Raw genomic sequence first — 15585 nt, forward strand, 5'->3', positions numbered from 1 at the left:
ACTGTCCCCTTTGCTGTGCTGAGAAGAGTAAAAACCCCTCTCAATTTAACCCCACTGCACTCCTCATGGGGAATCCCTGCACACCTTAGGAGAGAGCCCAAATTTGCCCTGTGTGCCTCATGAGGTGCAGGCCCAGGTGATGCCACTGAAGGAAATGTGCCCTCACAGCCCAGGGACGCTCAGCACGGGCTCCCCCAGCCCCTCGGGGCCCCACCGCTGGTCACGGCAGCCCCTGCCTGGCTCCTGCCTGCCCACACCGTGGGCACCCCCGGCTGCTCCTGGACATGGAGCTCAGCCAGGGCTGGTGCTGTGTGGGCTTTGCTGGTGGTACCAGCCAGACACTGGGGTGAGAGCTCCATCTCTTTATTTGAACAAAAAACATGGGCCAACCCCTGCTCTGGTGGACAGGGGCTGCCCAATTTCAGTCCTGGCCAGGGAACAGGGCCAGGGGGCTCAGGGGCAGAGGGTCTCGCTTGGGAGGTGTGCGTCTTGGGATGCCCTCAAGACGGGGATGCAGCCGCAGCACAGCAGATGGGGAGAGATGTGAAGAGCGAGGATAACAGGTCAGCTTCTCAGAGACTAAAATCTTTGGCTGCTCTTCTGAAGCTGCAGAGGTGCTCCTGTGGAGAGAGGAGGTGGCTGAGGCCCCCAGCTACCGCTGGCACTCAGGGACCCTCCTGAACAGCAGGGCCCAGAGCGGCCAAGGCTCCCCAGCATGGCTGGAGCTGCTGGCACAGCTTGGCCCAGCTGGACAGCTGCCCCTCAAGGCCCCAGCGAGCAGGGGATGGCTCTGGGCAGGGTCCCTGACCAGGAGCGGGCCCCAGAGCACCTCTGCCTTTCAAGGGCAATCTCATCCCCGCTCTTTCTCCTGCCCACCTTGCTTTGCCTCTGCCTGCTGCTCCTGGGGCTGCTCTTGGCCAGGCAGCCTCAGTGGGAGCCAGCACTGGCTGCAGCCCCAGCGGGCTCCCCAGGACAAGGCCCAGCAATTAAGAGGCCAATGAAAGGCCTGGGCAGCAGCATAACTCTCAGCACAGTTATTTGGGCAACCACTGACTACCCACAAGTGCACAGCAGTCTCACTGGGAATGTTTCCTGACTATGAGCAGCCTTTCAAGAAGCTGTTTGAGGCCGAGATCGCAAAACACTCACCGTTTTCCCTTCTGGCAATACCAGATTCCGGCACAGCACATCATCAGGAAAACTGCTCCACCAGCCACAATGGCTATTAACTTAATCAAACCATCTGTTCCCTGGTAGAAAACTCTTCTCATGCTCTCCCAGATCTTCTGAGCATGTGCTGTGGTGCCAGCTGCATCTGTGGGAGCAATGGGCAGCATGAGCCTGTGCTGTGCTCCACTGCTGAGCTGGCAGCACGCTGGATACAGCCAGGACGTTCTCTGTTTCCCCCAGAGCTGGGGCCTGCAGGCACCTTGCCACCCCTTGGCACAAGACTGCTCAACCCCCTGAGCTCGAATGGCACAATTTCTCTGTGCTGTGCTGGTCTTCTCCAGGCAATACTTGTCAAAGACATGGATAAGGATCAGGAAAATGCCTAAGGTTTTGGAAATGCTCCAGGGCCACCCCTCTTCCAAACAGACCCTAAACCTGAACTAGCCTGAGACTGGAAATTTTCAGGGGATCTCAAGGTGTGCGTGGCTCATGCTGCAGTTTGGGTTCCCTGTCAGCTGATGCCAAATGCTTTCCTGCAGAGGCTGGGGAGAAGCTGCAGCCAGGCCAGGCTGGGAAACAGCCCTGCAGGCCATGAAAGCAGCAGTGGGGCAGCAAGGCTGCCATGGATTCCTTCCTGCTGTGCCGGGCACACGGTGTGTCCTGATGTGCAGAGAAAGCCCCCGGCTGCTGAGTGTCAGGAGGAGGCTGAGGGACATGGACCCACCATGGCGTCCCTCCAGATCATTCAGGATTACGTCCAGGTGTTTGAGTTCCCCCATTGCTACATTACTATCTCCTATAGGTTTGTTCTTCTTTCTCAGGGGACCATTATATAAAGTATTTGCATTTCCCAGGAATGGATCCCACAGAACCAGTGGTCAGCCTGTGGGATCAGCAGGGAGGCACCACACACCCCAGTGATGGGAGCTGGGCTTGCTGGCAGAATTTAGCTCAGGAGCTGGGAAAGTCCTCCCTGCAGACACACCTATAACTCAACAGCCACAGAAGCTTCAGTCATGTCTGCTGATCTGCACAGGCAGCACTGAGCCACAGGAGCAGTGAGAGGATCACGCAGGGTGAGGGCACAACCATGCACGGCTCTGTCCTGGCACCTGCAGCAATGCCACCGTGGCCGAGCCTTGGGCTCTGAGCTGGAGGCTCTCCCAGGGGGAAAGGCCTTGACCTACCCTCATAATCTTCCTCATCGTCAGGCTCAGTAACTGATATGGATGGGGAGTCCGGATCATCTTCATCATCAGGTTCATCTGCAAAGAAAGTCAGGACAGAACAACTCCCGTGACACTGCTGAAGATTCTTCTTCAGGCTGGAGTGGCAGTGAGTACACCCAGGTGACTGCTGCCCTCCAAGGCACTTCCTCATCTCTGCCTTCAACTCAGTAGCAAGGACAGGGGGACCACGTCCCTGCAGTGGGCCCACAATGGGATGGAAGGAGCCCCTTGCACGGCAGTCAGGGGAGAAAGGACTCCCTGGAGCTGCCAGCAGCTCTGAACTGAGCCTCAAGCAGGGCCAGGGCTTGGCAGCTGGAGCAGGAGCATCTCAGGTTCCCTGGGGCCAGAAAGGAGCCACACAAGGCAGAGCCCCAGGGCACAGCCCTGAGCCCAGCCCTTCCCTCTCTGCTCTTCTCTGTGGCTGTACAGAGCACACGGAAGGAGACACTGGCATTACACACAGGAAGAAGATTGACAGCTAAATGCTCCTTCCTCCCACTGACAGCAATGCTGTGGGATCACTCAGGGCTCCAGAAGGGAGCAGGGTAAGGTTTCCAGAATCCGTCAACCTTCAGACTCTTGAGGGAAATGGCAAATGAGTGAGCTTTTGCCACCTTGACACGGATTGTTCTGTGTGGAAAGGGACATTGAGAACTTGCCTCCAGCATCTGGCAAGGTCTTCAAATCGCCATTTACCAGCACTTCCAGATGCTCCATGTCACCATGCCAATCTAGAAGGGAGCACAGATCAGAACCATTCCATGGTGTGCTGGGATCCCCTTCTGCCTTAGGGAACTGGGCACTGCAAGGAGGTCACGTAAGGCCGTGGGAGCCACATGTCAATGGACATGGCCAAAGCTGCAGAGGGGCCTGAGGAAAGCTCTGGACTGGCTCTGGACATTCTCAACACCTTTTCCATGCTCTGTGCAAAATCCCTGAAAGGCAGGCACTGCCAAGGAGCAGAGATTTACAGCTCAAGCCTCAGCAGGGCTCAGGCCCAGAGGCACAGCAATTACCTCCTGGGACTGTGCCTGGCATGGCCTCCCTTCCTGCAGCAGAGGCTGCCCATGAGCCACTGCTTCCTCTGGGAAACGCTGCCTTCAGCACAGCCTTTGGGTTCATCTCTGGAGGAAGGAAGAGCCACAGCTTGATCAGATAGAACCATTCCCCATTGAGGAGGTGGCATGTTCAAGTGGCAATATTTGTTAAAGTCATGGTTAAGGATCAGGAGAAAGGCCAGGTTATTGGGGCTGGCCAGGGCCCTCCCTCCTCCAAACAGCCCCTACACCTGATCTAGCCCAAGACCGGGAAATTGCAAGGGATCTCTGGCTGTGCATGGCCTGTGCTGCAGTTTGGGCTCCCTGTCAGCTGATGCCAAATGCCTTCCTGCAGGGACTGGGGAGAAGCTGCAGCCAGGCCAGGCTGGGAAACAGCCCTGTAGGCCGTGAAAGCAGCAGTGGGACAGCGAGGCTGACATGGATCCCTTTCTGCTGTGCCAGCCATAGCATGTCCAGATGTGAAGAGAAAGCCCCCAGCTGCTGAGTCACAGGAGAAGGCTGAGGGACATGGACTCACTATGGCGTCTCTCCAGTTCACTCAACATCTTATCCATGTGTTTGGATGTCTCCAGCGACTTACTATCCTCTGTAGGTTTGTTCCTCCCTCTCGGAGAACCTTAACAGAAAGTATTTCCATTTCAGATGAATGGATCCCATAGAACCAGGGCTCAGCCTGTGGGATCAGCAGGGACACACCACTCACCCCTGTGATGGGAGCTGGGCTTGCGTGCAGCAACCAGAAAAGGAGCTTGAAATGTCCTTGATGCAGACACACCTGTAACTCAACAGCCACAGAAGCTTCTGTCACCTGGTTTGTGACAGGTTGTCAATGATTATTTCTTGTTGGGACAGTGAGAACATACCTGCATGGGGCTCCAGAGGCTTAAAATCTTCATGAAGCCAAGCTGCTGGAGGAGCCTTCCTACCACCCTTGTCTAGAAAGGAGCACAGATCAGAACCATTCCATGATGTGCTGGGACCCCCTTCTGCATTAGGAAACTGGGCACTGCAAGGGGGTCGGGGGATGGCCAAGGGAGCCAGATGTCAGTGGACATGGCCAAAGCTGCAGAGGGGCCTGGGGAGCTCTGGGCTGGCTCTGGACACTCTCCACCTTCTTTGCAGGCCCTGTGCAATATCCCTGGTGGGGCAGCGGCACCAGCCCAGGGCCCAGGGGCTCTCCCTGCCACAGAGGAAACCATTAAGCCCTGGGCCAAACTGCAGCATTCAGTGCCACAGACATCCCTACCTCCGTCCTGCCCTCTCTCCTGCCCTCCGTCCTTCAGCTGGGACAGCTCCCCCAGCCCAAGGGGACAGAGCCAGGCCCTCTCAGGGCACACTGGAGCTTTACCCTCCCCTCAGCCCTTTCCCCACCATGGGCATTCCTTGAAGCCGCTGCCAGGTTTTGGGATGTGTCTCCCATGGAGGGACCTCAGCAGAACTGCTCAGTAGCCGAGTGCCCTGAGCCTGCTCAGGATAATTCCTCTGCACTGTGCTCACACAGCCAAGCAACAGAGATGGCAGCTCAAGCCTCAGCAGGGCTCAGGCCCAGGGGCACAGCAATTACCTCCTGGGACTGTGCCTGGCATGGCCTCCCTTCCTGCAGCAGAGGCTGCCCATGAGCCACTGCTTCCTCCGGGAAACGCTGCCTTCAGCACAGCCTTTGGGTTCATCTCTGGAGAAAAGAAGAGCCACAGCTGGATCAGGTGGGGCTGTTCCCCAACAGGAAGGTGGCATCTTCGAAAGGCAATACTTGTCCAAGTCATGAATAAGGTTCAGGAAGCCATCAAAACTTCGGAGCCAGGACAGGGCCCTCCCTCCTCCAAAGAGCTGCCATTCCACATCTACCCCAAGACTGGGAAATTGCAAGGGATCTCTGGCTGTGCATGGCCTGTGCTGCAGTTTGGGCTCTCTGTCAGCTGATGCCAAATGCCTTCCTGCAGAGGCTGGGGAGAAGCTGTAGCCAGGCCAGGCTGGGAAACAGCCCTGCAGGACATGAAAGCAGCAGGGGGCAGTGAAGCTGCCATGGATCCCTTCCCACTGTGCCAGGCACGGCATGTCCAGATGTGCAGAGAAAGCCCCTGGCTGCTGAGTCTCAGGAGAAGGCTGAGGGACTTGGACCCACCATGGCGTCTATCCAGTTCACTCAGCATCTTGTCTTCTGTGGGTTTATTCCTCCCTCTAGGAGAACCTTAACAAAAAGTATTTCCTTTTCAGATGAATGGATCCCACAGAACCAGGGCTCAAGCCTGTGGGATCAGCAAGGACACACCACTCACCCCTGTGATGGGAGCTGGGCTTGCGTGCAGCAACCAGAAAAGGAGCTTGAAATGTCCTTGATGCAGACACACCTGTAACTCAACAGCCACAGAAGCTTCTGTCACCTGGTTCGTGACAGGTGGTCAATGATTATTTCTTGCTGGGACAGTGAGAATATACCTGCATGGGGCTCCAGAGGCAGAAAATCTTCATGAAGCCAAGCTGCTGGAGGAGCCTTCCTACCACCCTCATCTGGAAGGAAGCACAGATCAGAACCATTCCATGGTGTGCTGGGACGCCCTTCTGCATTAGGGAACTGGGCACTGCAAGGGGGTTGGGAAAGGCCGTGGCAGCCAGATGTCAGTGGACATGGCCAAAGCTGCAGGGGGGCCTGGAGAGCTCTGGGCTGGCTCTGGACACTCTCCACCTTCTTTGCAGGCCCCATGCAACATCCCTGGTGGGGCAGCGGGACCAGCCCAGGGGCTCTGGGGACTCTCTCCCATGCACAGAGGAAGCCCTCCCTTAAGCCCTGGGGGAAAACCATCCCCAATGCTTCCCAGGGAGAAGGAAGTGCTGTCTCAGGAAAGGGAAGCCAGGCCCTGGGCTCACCTGCTCCCTGTGCTTGCCACGGAGCAGCCTGGGCAGCCCTGTCAGGCAGGGCCACTGCCAGGAGGAGCAGGAGGATGAGGTGCAGAGCAAAGGCCATGGTGCCTTGTCCACTGCCAGTCCTGCAGCTCTTGCTGCCACCACTGTCCTGACACCGCTGTCCCAATGTCAGCACCGCTGCTGCCGCCGCCGCTGCTGCCACAACAGTCGTGGTCAAGGACTGACTGCTCGGTCCTTGTGGTGCTGTGCAACCACGGGGCTCTGGGACCTCTGTGACCTCAGAGCCTGCTGTCACCTCAGCCTGCTGTCACCCCAGAGACTGCTGTGACCTCATGGCCTTGGCTGTACCCCCTGAGTGTTCTCCCATCTGTACTCCAATCTGTACTGAACTGATTGTAAATCTTTGACTTCATCAAAGTGTCATTGCTAAACAAAACCTTGGTTTTGCCTGCTGACATTGCTGGTCATGTTCTGTCCCATGAGATGCTCTTGATGGTTCCCTCTTTTCCTGGGCATGGCACTGGAGGAGGTCCAGGCCCAGGTGATGCCACTGAAGGAAATGTGCCCTCAGCCCAGGGACACTCAACACAGACTCCCCCAGCCCCTCGGGGCCCCGCTGCTGGTCACAGCAGCCCCTGCCTGGCTCCTGCCTGCCCACACCGTGGTCAGCCCCGCCTGCTCCTGGACATGGAGCTCAGCCAGGGCTGGTGCTGTGTGGGCTTTGCTGGTGGTACCAGCCAGACACTGGGGTGACAGCTCCATCTCTTTATTGGAACAGAAGAGCTGTGTCAGGCCCTGCCCTGGCAGGAGGGACCCACCTTCAGTCCAGGCCACAGAGCAGGGCGGGTCCCTTCAGGGACACAGGGCCTTGCTTTGGGTGGTGGCAGCATCTGCACAGCAGCAAGCTGGTAATGCAGCTGTGACAGGGACATCATGTATGGGCATGGAGATGCGAAATGTGTGGTGCAGGTGTCCCTGACTGAGGTGTTTGGCCTTTCCTGTGAAGCTGCAGAGGGGAACCTGTTGAGAGAGGAGATGGCTGAGGCCCCAGCTGCAGCTGGCACACAGGGACCCTCTTGCACACTGGGAGATTCTCACTGTGCTCACAGTTTCCCTCTGAAGACTAAGAGCTGAATGTGGATGGGCTTAGCAACTGGTCTGCAGCCAAACAATTGAGTTAGCAAAAGAAGAAATTGAGAAAATACAAGTTTATCCATAGCAAGGAAGAAAGCAAGGCCGTTAGCATGGAAACCAATAAAAAGGTGCATAAGGGGTATTTACAGTTGTAATAAATGGAATTGGTTCGTGCTAACTAAATTGTAACTGTTATTAAAGTTATTATTAGAAACAATCAAGAATCAGTGTTACAAAGCAGATGTACCCCTTTGCAGATGTTACATGTCAAAATTGAGGTACAGGATGGAGTTTAGAAGATAAATGGTGTCTCAAGACCAAAATGGCCTTGAGATGGTCCAAAATTAGAAGAAATTTAGGATTAGTAAACATAAGGCTAATTAGTAGACTAACATAACACAAGGCTTAGTACGCACATGCAAACCTGTAAGGTTATCCAAAGGACAATGAGGAAGAAGAGAAGCCTTCACCAAAAGACCACCAAAAGAAGACTGAAGACCCCATTGCAACAAGTGAGGCATGTGCCGTGAAGAAAAGTGACGTATAATCAGAAAAATCGGAAATAGGAGGAAACTTACAGGAAACATTAATGAATATGTATAAGCATACAGTATATGAGTTCAGCTTGAAGTGCTTTGTTTTGAAGGTGAGGCAGGGTGGGAAGCCTCCGTACCCTGGTGGGTTTTGCTTATGCTTTAATCACACTTAATTACTAGTAGATTATATATATAAATTTTATTTTTTTATTAAACTGTATTATTTTACTAAACTGTATTCTTTTATACCACACTATTATTCAGTTTAGTAAATTGTATTCATTTTTAATTAAACTGCCATTAAGCCAAGGGACCTAGTTGTCAAAATTCTAATTTCATTTATAACAATATTTTAGCAAAGAAAGCTGGTACAACAACATTGGTATTTAAAAAACATGACACAATATGAGCTATATTAACAAAGAAGGCACCTTACAGTGACAACATTCTACTGTTCAAACTGTAAAACATCTTTGTGTACTGATCAGGAGGTCAGGATTTGCTCTTTACAATCCTGATGCTGAATGTCTGCTTAGGCTGTCTGGCCACAGAGAAGAATGAATCCCTTGCAGGCTGCCCCTGTTTGGACAACCTGCTCCTCACCCCGAGCCTCAGCATGTCTGACATGGCCCACCTGGGACAGACATCCCAAAACATTGATAACATTTCTCTTTAGAATTTTTCTTTATCATTAAAATCTAATTAATTAAAAAAATAAAATTTTATTATTTTATAATAATATTGTTCTGTATTTTTAGAACCTAATTTTTATATTTATATGAAAGAATTGATACATTTTTAGCAACTAAAAACATTATCATTCCTTGGTCAAAGTACCACGATTCCCTTCATTAATTAATTGATCACTATTTCTCCCTCTTTATGCTAATTTGTCCTACTTTTAGTCCTTTGATCATATTTTTTAATCATTTTCTCAGACAGGGTAAAAGGGACCACTTTGGGGTCCATGGAAACTTTTCTGGGGAACATTTGGGGCAGTTTTGGGTCTGGAGACGGAATTTAGAGAGAACTTGGTGGTCTGGAGGACACTTGGGGGAGCCAGGTGGGCACTTAGGGATTCTGTGGGACAATTCGTGGTCTGGGGGAGCACTTGGGCATCCAGGGGGGCGCTTGGAAGTCAGGGAGGGGAATCTGGGGATACTTCGGGGTCTGGGCGAGCACTTGGGGGGCTGTAACAGGGAATCTATGGGTCGCGGGGGATGATGGGAGTTGTAGGCACCGGTATAATACGGTTTAATGGTGCCGCGGAGCATCACGGGAGTTATAGGCGCAGCTCCAGTGGATTCCGGTGGGGCGTGGGGCATGACGGGAGATGGAGTCATGGCAGAAATAGTGTTCCATGGGCGCCGCGGAGCATGATGGGAGCTGTAGTCCAGGAAGTGGCTCAGAAGGCGCGTTTGGCGGTGTGGGGAAGCACTTGGAGAGCACTTCTGCGTCCGAGCCGTGGCTGCAGGTCCTCGGGGCGAATGTATACGGCTCGTGAGCACTTGGGGGGAACCTGGGGAGCTCTAACTGGGCCCTTTTGGGCGCGGGGCACGGCAGGAGGTTTGGGCGCGGAACTGTGTTCTGGGATGATGGGAGATGAATTCCCAGCCGTGTCTGGAAGGGGCATCTGTTGGGTCGGGAGCATTCAGGGATCCAGGGACGCTTTGGAGGGTCCTGAATGGGTGCTGAGTGAACACTCGGGGATCTTGGAGGGTTTGGGGCACACCTATGGGACATATGGGGGGCGATACTGGGGTTCTGGGGAGCGCAGGGCATATTCCCAGTTTCTCCCAGTTCCTTCCAGCATGATCCCATTTGATCTCAACTCTCCCAGTCAGCCTCAGCACGATCCCATTCACTCCCAGTATATCACATTTGCCCCCAACCTGGTCTCAATTGTCCCCTGCAGCCTCCTACTCACTGCCAGTATCATCCCAGTATGATCCCAGTAAGATCTGTCTCCCTCAGTGTGATCACAGTCTCTCCTGACATGGTCCCAGCTGCTCCCAGTATCATCCCAGTATGATGTCAGTACACAGCCAGTGCAATCTCAGCCACTGCCAGGACGATCCCAGGATGATCCCAGTACAAATCAGTCCCTGCCAGTGCTGCCGCTCCTGGGATCCCCCAGCCCTCTCTGTGTTCCCCCCTCCTGCATCTTCCCAGAGGAGCCTCAAGGGTTGGCAGTCCCCAGCCAGGGTCCCCAGCCAGCCCCAGGTTGGATCTGCTGCCCCCAATTTTCCCAATCTCCCAGCGGGTGGGAGCAGCGGAGAGCCCCGCGCTGCCCATCCCGACCTGTCCTGGCTCCATCCCCGCTCCTGCCGTGGGCTGTGAGGGGTTTGGGAATGGGTCACTGAGGTTGTCACTGCTCCTGGGGGAGGAGGGGGAGGGATGGAAGAGGAGGGACAAAGGAAGATCATAGAAAGGAGAAGGAACCACAAATTCACGGGACCCTCAACAGCCTGGAGAGGAGCGGGGGGGAATCCTTGGACCCCCTGCACTCCAAAGCAGAGCATCAGGGGAGAAGGGGCCATGGGAATCCAAAAAGCCCCATCATCCTTAAATGAGGAGATGGAAACAGGGGAAACTTTTTGGATTCCTGGCACTCCCAGTAGCCTGAAAAGGGTAGGGACTGAGCAGACAGGGGAACCTGAGTGCAAGTGTAACCCCCAGCAGCTGAGACAGGGAGGAACCCCTGAACACCAAAGGCGAGAGACCAGAGATGGAGAGCTCCTGGGAGGCAATTTCAGGGCTGAATTTTGGTGTTTGGGAGGTTTTTATGGGCCCCAGATGACCAGTGACTTCTAGAGATGGACTTGGACCGAGAGACATTCAAAGTCAATGTACTCTTCCCCTATTTTACCCATACCAGGATTTCCCAATCCTAAACCTTGTCTGGATGGAGAAGGAGGCTGTGAGAAAGAGGAAGATGCCCCAGGAAACCCAAGTAGGTGAGGAGGAAGTCAGTGCCCCTTTCCCCCTCTCTTCTGCTCCATCTCCCAGCCCAGCCTGGCCCCCGGCTGCAGGACAACCCCGCTGCCGACACCGTCCTGCTGGGGACGCACTGGGAGGATCTCCTTCCCCTTCCCTCTGGCACGGAGGCAAATCCCATCCTCTCCTTGTCCTTCCTCCCTCAGACAAGGAGCTGAGGATGGAGACCAGAGAGGACAAATCCCCACAGCAGAACCTCGTGGAAGAGGCCATTTTGAGCAGCTCCACAGTGCAGGAATCCAATGGGGAGGAAAAGCCCTGGAGATCCCGCAGGAGGAGGGGCTCCAAACCCCTTTTCCTCTGAGGAGGAAAGACCCACCCTGTGCTGGGAAGGTGACCAGAGATCAAGCCAGGGCTCTGAGCTGGTGGTCCATGAGCAGCTTCAGGATGGGGAGAAGCCCTATGAGTGCTTGGAGTGTGGGAAGAGCTTCAGCCACAGCAACAGCCTGATCTGCCACCAAATGATCCACACCAGGGAATGGCCCTACAAGTGTGGGAAATGTGGGAAGGGCTTCAGCTGCAACTCCCAGCTCGTCATCCATCAGCACATCCACACTGGGGAGAGGCCCTACGAGTGTGGGGAATGTGGGAAGAGCTTCCGCCAGAGCTCCAGCCTCATTACCCACATACGCATCTACACAGAGGAACGGCCCTATGAGTGTGGGGAATGTGGGATAACCTTCAGGTGTAGGTCCCAACTGATCATCCACCAGATGATCCACACTGGGGAGAGGCCCTACGAGTGTCCCAAGTGTGGGAAGAGGTTTCAGACCAGCTCCAGTCTCCTCTAGCACCAGCGGATTCACACAGAGGAGAGGCCCTTCCGCTGCCCAGAGTGCGGGAAGGGCTTCAAGCAAAGCTCCCACCTCTTCAGGCACTGGCGCATCCACAATGGGGAGAGGCCCTATGAGTGTCCCCAGTGTGGGAAGAGCTTCTCCAAGAGCTGTAGCTGGGCCAGACACCAACAGAGGCACCACTAAGGGAAGCCCTGTGAGTGCCCCGAGTGAAGGAAGAGCTTCATGTGCTGCTCCAGCTCCATCCCCTATGGGAGGCCCCACGCTGGGCAGAGCCCTGATGACCCACGTTTCCCGTGATCTGCATTGGGAAGACAGTGTGTTGGTGGTGATTTTGTTTTGGCTCTAATATTCCTTTGATTCATCTTCATCCCTTTAAAATTTACAAAATTGGAGTAACAACCAACAGATTCATCAAAGGCATCTAAAACCTCACTTTTTACTAGTGCTTCAAGGGAATCTGGGATTCAGGGAGGTACATGGGAGGGTTTTGGGGGTTATTTGGTGTATTTGTCTCCATCTTTTGCCACTCAAGGAGATGAGAGAGTTTGATCTGTCACCTCAAAACCACTCAATGCCCCCCAAAAAATATTCATTCCCACCCACAATTACTGGATTCCACAGGTCCTCAGGGTGTAATGCCTTAAGTTTTAGCTTTCATATTTTTCATATTCTGCGCTGCCTAGGTTTGTAGTTTTGAACTTCATATTAAGTGTTGGTGAGCTCTCTTCACAGAGGAGGTAGACAAAACAATTCCTTTTCTAGCTTGATACTAAGGGCAGTTGTTACAAGTTTCAGGCCCAAAAGCATAAACCAGGGTGGACTGAAGAGAGAAAACAAGAAGGACAGGGCTTCGTCATCTGAAGCTGTAATTGGACCATGAACCCAAGTATGGTGATGGACCTCAACTTCTAAAAATGTGAGACCTTGTGATCAGTTGTCCATTTTTGTGACCATTTTTGCTCCATCTTGGGTGTACTTTTGGCCAGGCTCTTGTACTGCCCAAGGTGTATCCTTTAAGGCCTTTAATAAACTTTATTCTTAACTTTGTCTAGCCTCTGTTCTAGGTCAGCCTTCTGAAGGCATCAGGTGGAATGGAGTTGGAAGGGGATTGGGCCAAGTGGGATGCAAATCAGGAGGGGTGAGATGGGCATTGGGTGGGGCAGGATGGATGTGATGTAGGTTGGGAGGTGTGAAATGGGGGAAATAGGGCTTGGGAAAGGGGGTCTTGATGTCAAGCAGGGATGGGATGGGTTGGGATTGGGACTGGGGAGGTGGGGTGGGGTCTGCAATGAGACAGTCAAAGTTTGGGGATAATGAACAAAGGGGGAGCCCATTACTGAGTGAGTTTTTGGATATTCCACGTTCCTGCAGAGATTTGGGGGTATCTTATGTTTCTGAGGTGGTTTTGGGGCACTCCCCAAGTCTTACGGGGCTCCTGAGAGCAGCTCCATGGAGCCCCATTGCCAGGAGTGGTTGCCATGGGCATGAGCTCAGAGCTGTAGCCAGAGTGCGTTGCCTCAGTGCTGGAGAGCAGAGAAATGATGAATGGCCCCAGACATCTCCAGTGTGCGTTTGGTGTCAAGATGAAAAATGAGGGATGAGACCACTATGCTTTGAGATGATTTATTGCTCAAGTAGCTCATTAAGATACCAGTCTCAAGGCATGAGATTAGTAGAGGAGCAACAAGTCAGCCATAGCTTGTGGAAGTCAGAGTTTCTTCTCTGCACAGAAATATATAACATTTTGGTCCAATAGGCCAATGGAAAACTGTTCAGACTATTCACTGAGTCCTCATAGAGGTGTAGTGAACGTTGTTTATTTCTATCTTTAGCACACTTTTGTAGGGTCTGACAGGGTTCGCGGGGCTTAACAAGCTACTATTGGTTAACACATATTGTTTACATTCTTTTGCATATACACCATGCCATTGTTTTTCTTTATTCTCGCTGTTCCAGGAGAGTTTCAAGGACACTGCCTTTAATATTGTCACCTGAATTAAAAGCTGGGTTGTGCAGACAGGCTTTTACTAAAATATCATGCTTTTACTCTATTAAAGTATTTCCTTACATAGGGAATATACATACAGTAAATACAGGATATGTTATAATACACAGAGTCCTAAGACCTTTCTTTTGTTGCCCAGGGTGTGCAGGGCATACGGGAAGAGACGGAAATGGGTGCTTGTGCTCAGCAACCTGTCAGGGCATGCCGTGGTGCAGGGAAAATGGCCAGAAGCCCCTTGGCTTTTGGTGGTTCTGCTGAAGGCACAAGCCCTGTCCCATCCAGGAAGCGCCATCTGTGTCCTACTGCCTGTGTGGTGCTGGCTGGGTTGCTGAGGGCTCCCAGGTGCCTCTTGATCCAGCTCCTCTGGAGCTCCTGTGGGGCTGCAGCGCTGCTGCTGGGCCAGGCTGGGGGAGACGCTGAGAGAACAGGGCACTGGGAGGCTGTAAATGGATGAGGGGCTGTGGAGGCCCAGACGGGACAAAACCATGGGAAGGCGTGAGGGGGATGTGTGGAGGCTGGAGGCTCCAAGGGGACAGGAGGCCCCTGAGGGGCTGGGGTGGTGCGAAGACCTGAGGAATTGGGTGTCAGAGGCCATAAGCAGCCCCCGGGCAGCCGCCTTGTTCCTGACACCCAGCTGCTCCAGTGCTTCCACAAAATGTCTCCCAGGCCTGCAGCAGAAGCCCTCAGGGCTGGGACACCACCCCTCCAGGAGGGTGGGGACAGCCTAAGGTGCCCAGGCTGGGCTGGCTGGGGACATGGAAGGCAGGGGGGTGCTGCCAGGCCACGGCCACTGGGTGCCTCCAGGAAGGGGCAGTGGGCAGAGGCAGGGCTGGCCACCAGCCCAGGCCCTCACGGCTGCCCAGGCCACGGTGCTGTGACCGAGGCCCCCCTGACACAGAGCTCGGGGCCCACAGAGCTGCTGCCACCATGGGGAGGGTGGCGATGTCTCCTCGAGCAGGGCTGCAGAGTCGCTGCTGCTGAAGAGGCTCTGGAGCCACAGAAACAGCAGCAGAGTGGGCACAGGAACAGCAGCACCCCGAACATCGGCACCTGCACAGTGAGGTGTCCGCAGCAGCCGGGTGCCAAACGGGGAGGCTGTGGGCACAGCTGCCTTTGGTTTGGCAAAAGCCTTCAGCAGAGTTGGCCACAATGGCTTTCTCTTCACTTGCAGCCTCACAGCAACACTTGGCAGCTTCAGCTGCAGCCTGTGCCCGTGACTGACTTGGATGGCCGTGCTTGAGGGTGGGCTCGCCTTCCACACTCAGGTGTCCCAAGGCAGCGGCATTGGTGCCATCGTGAGAGAGAGACACTGATGGGGTTCAAGCCTTGTGCCACACCTGTCCTCCCTCTCCTCTGTGAAGGCATCTTAATGACAGAGGCGTCAGCTCTGAAACTAAACCCTGGACTTGCTTAGAACAAAGGAAGAAGCAGCAGGCACTGAAAAAAAGCAGGGACTTACACAGCTCAGTTTTGCTCTCCACTTGGGGAACCACAGAATTCCAGAGCACTTTGTGTTGCAAAGAATCATAAACATCATCCAGTTCCAACCACCCTGCCATGGGCACAGGTGGTGTGCAGACACAACTGTCACTAGAACTGGAAGAACACTTCTCCATGTTGACCTTTTCTTCTCCTGGATTTCAAGCAAAGATGAAAAAATAATCTGGTGAATCACAAATGAATATTGTAGCTCACAGAATTAGGAGCAGGAGTCTCCAGTGGCCCATGGTGTGTCCATTCAACCATTGTTAGATCGTCCAGTTGGACTCAGCCTGGTGCAGCCTGGGCACAGGCACC

General features: G+C 53.8%; 2 protein-coding genes across 3 annotated transcripts in view; one reads left to right on the top strand and one right to left on the bottom strand.

Moving 5' to 3' along the window:
• Positions 1-15585, top strand: part of LOC147646781 (uncharacterized) — a 405151-nt gene that overhangs the window by 364497 nt on the left and 25069 nt on the right. Inside the window, 1 exon segment of the mRNA XM_086872942.1 lies at positions 11382-11646. Within this exon segment, the coding sequence (XP_086729068.1) occupies positions 11382-11646 (265 nt within the window).
• LOC147646789 (uncharacterized) lies at positions 348-6543 on the bottom strand. Of its 2 annotated transcripts, XM_086872874.1 has the most exons (13): positions 6323-6541; positions 5894-5965; positions 5734-5805; positions 5580-5645; positions 5022-5129; positions 4321-4392; positions 4161-4232; positions 3975-4073; positions 3416-3523; positions 3059-3130; positions 2358-2435; positions 1150-1315; positions 348-620 (listed from the first exon to the last, which is right to left on the bottom strand). In XM_086872874.1, exons 1-13 carry the CDS (start codon positions 6417-6419, stop codon positions 422-424), a joined length of 1281 nt encoding a protein of 426 aa, XP_086729000.1. In that variant the 5' UTR covers positions 6420-6541; the 3' UTR covers positions 348-421. The 2 variants fall into 2 exon arrangements, with proteins under 2 accessions (XP_086729000.1, XP_086729001.1); XM_086872875.1 differs by lacking the exon at positions 5580-5645 and having other exon boundaries at positions 6323-6543.

Source organism: Cyanistes caeruleus, unplaced genomic scaffold (genome assembly GCF_971803275.1).
Source record: "Cyanistes caeruleus unplaced genomic scaffold, bCyaCae1.hap1.1 HAP1_SCAFFOLD_78, whole genome shotgun sequence".
Lineage (NCBI taxonomy): Eukaryota > Metazoa > Chordata > Aves > Passeriformes > Paridae > Cyanistes > Cyanistes caeruleus.

What these genes read in the sequence shown, in the direction of transcription:
- LOC147646789 (XM_086872874.1), bottom strand. Translation starts at nt 6,419, where the DNA reads ATGGCCTTTGCTCTGCACCTCATCCTCCTGCTCCTCCTGGCAGTGGCC. An exon ending in TGAACTGGATAGACGCCATG is followed by an intron (nt 5,130 to 5,579) that starts GTGGGTCCAAGT and finishes TCTTTTCTCCAG; the next exon opens with AGATGAACCCAAAGGCTGTG. An exon ending in GCCCAGCTCCCATCACAGGG is followed by an intron (nt 4,074 to 4,160) that starts GTGAGTGGTGTG and finishes CTTTCTGTTAAG; the next exon opens with GTTCTCCGAGAGGGAGGAAC.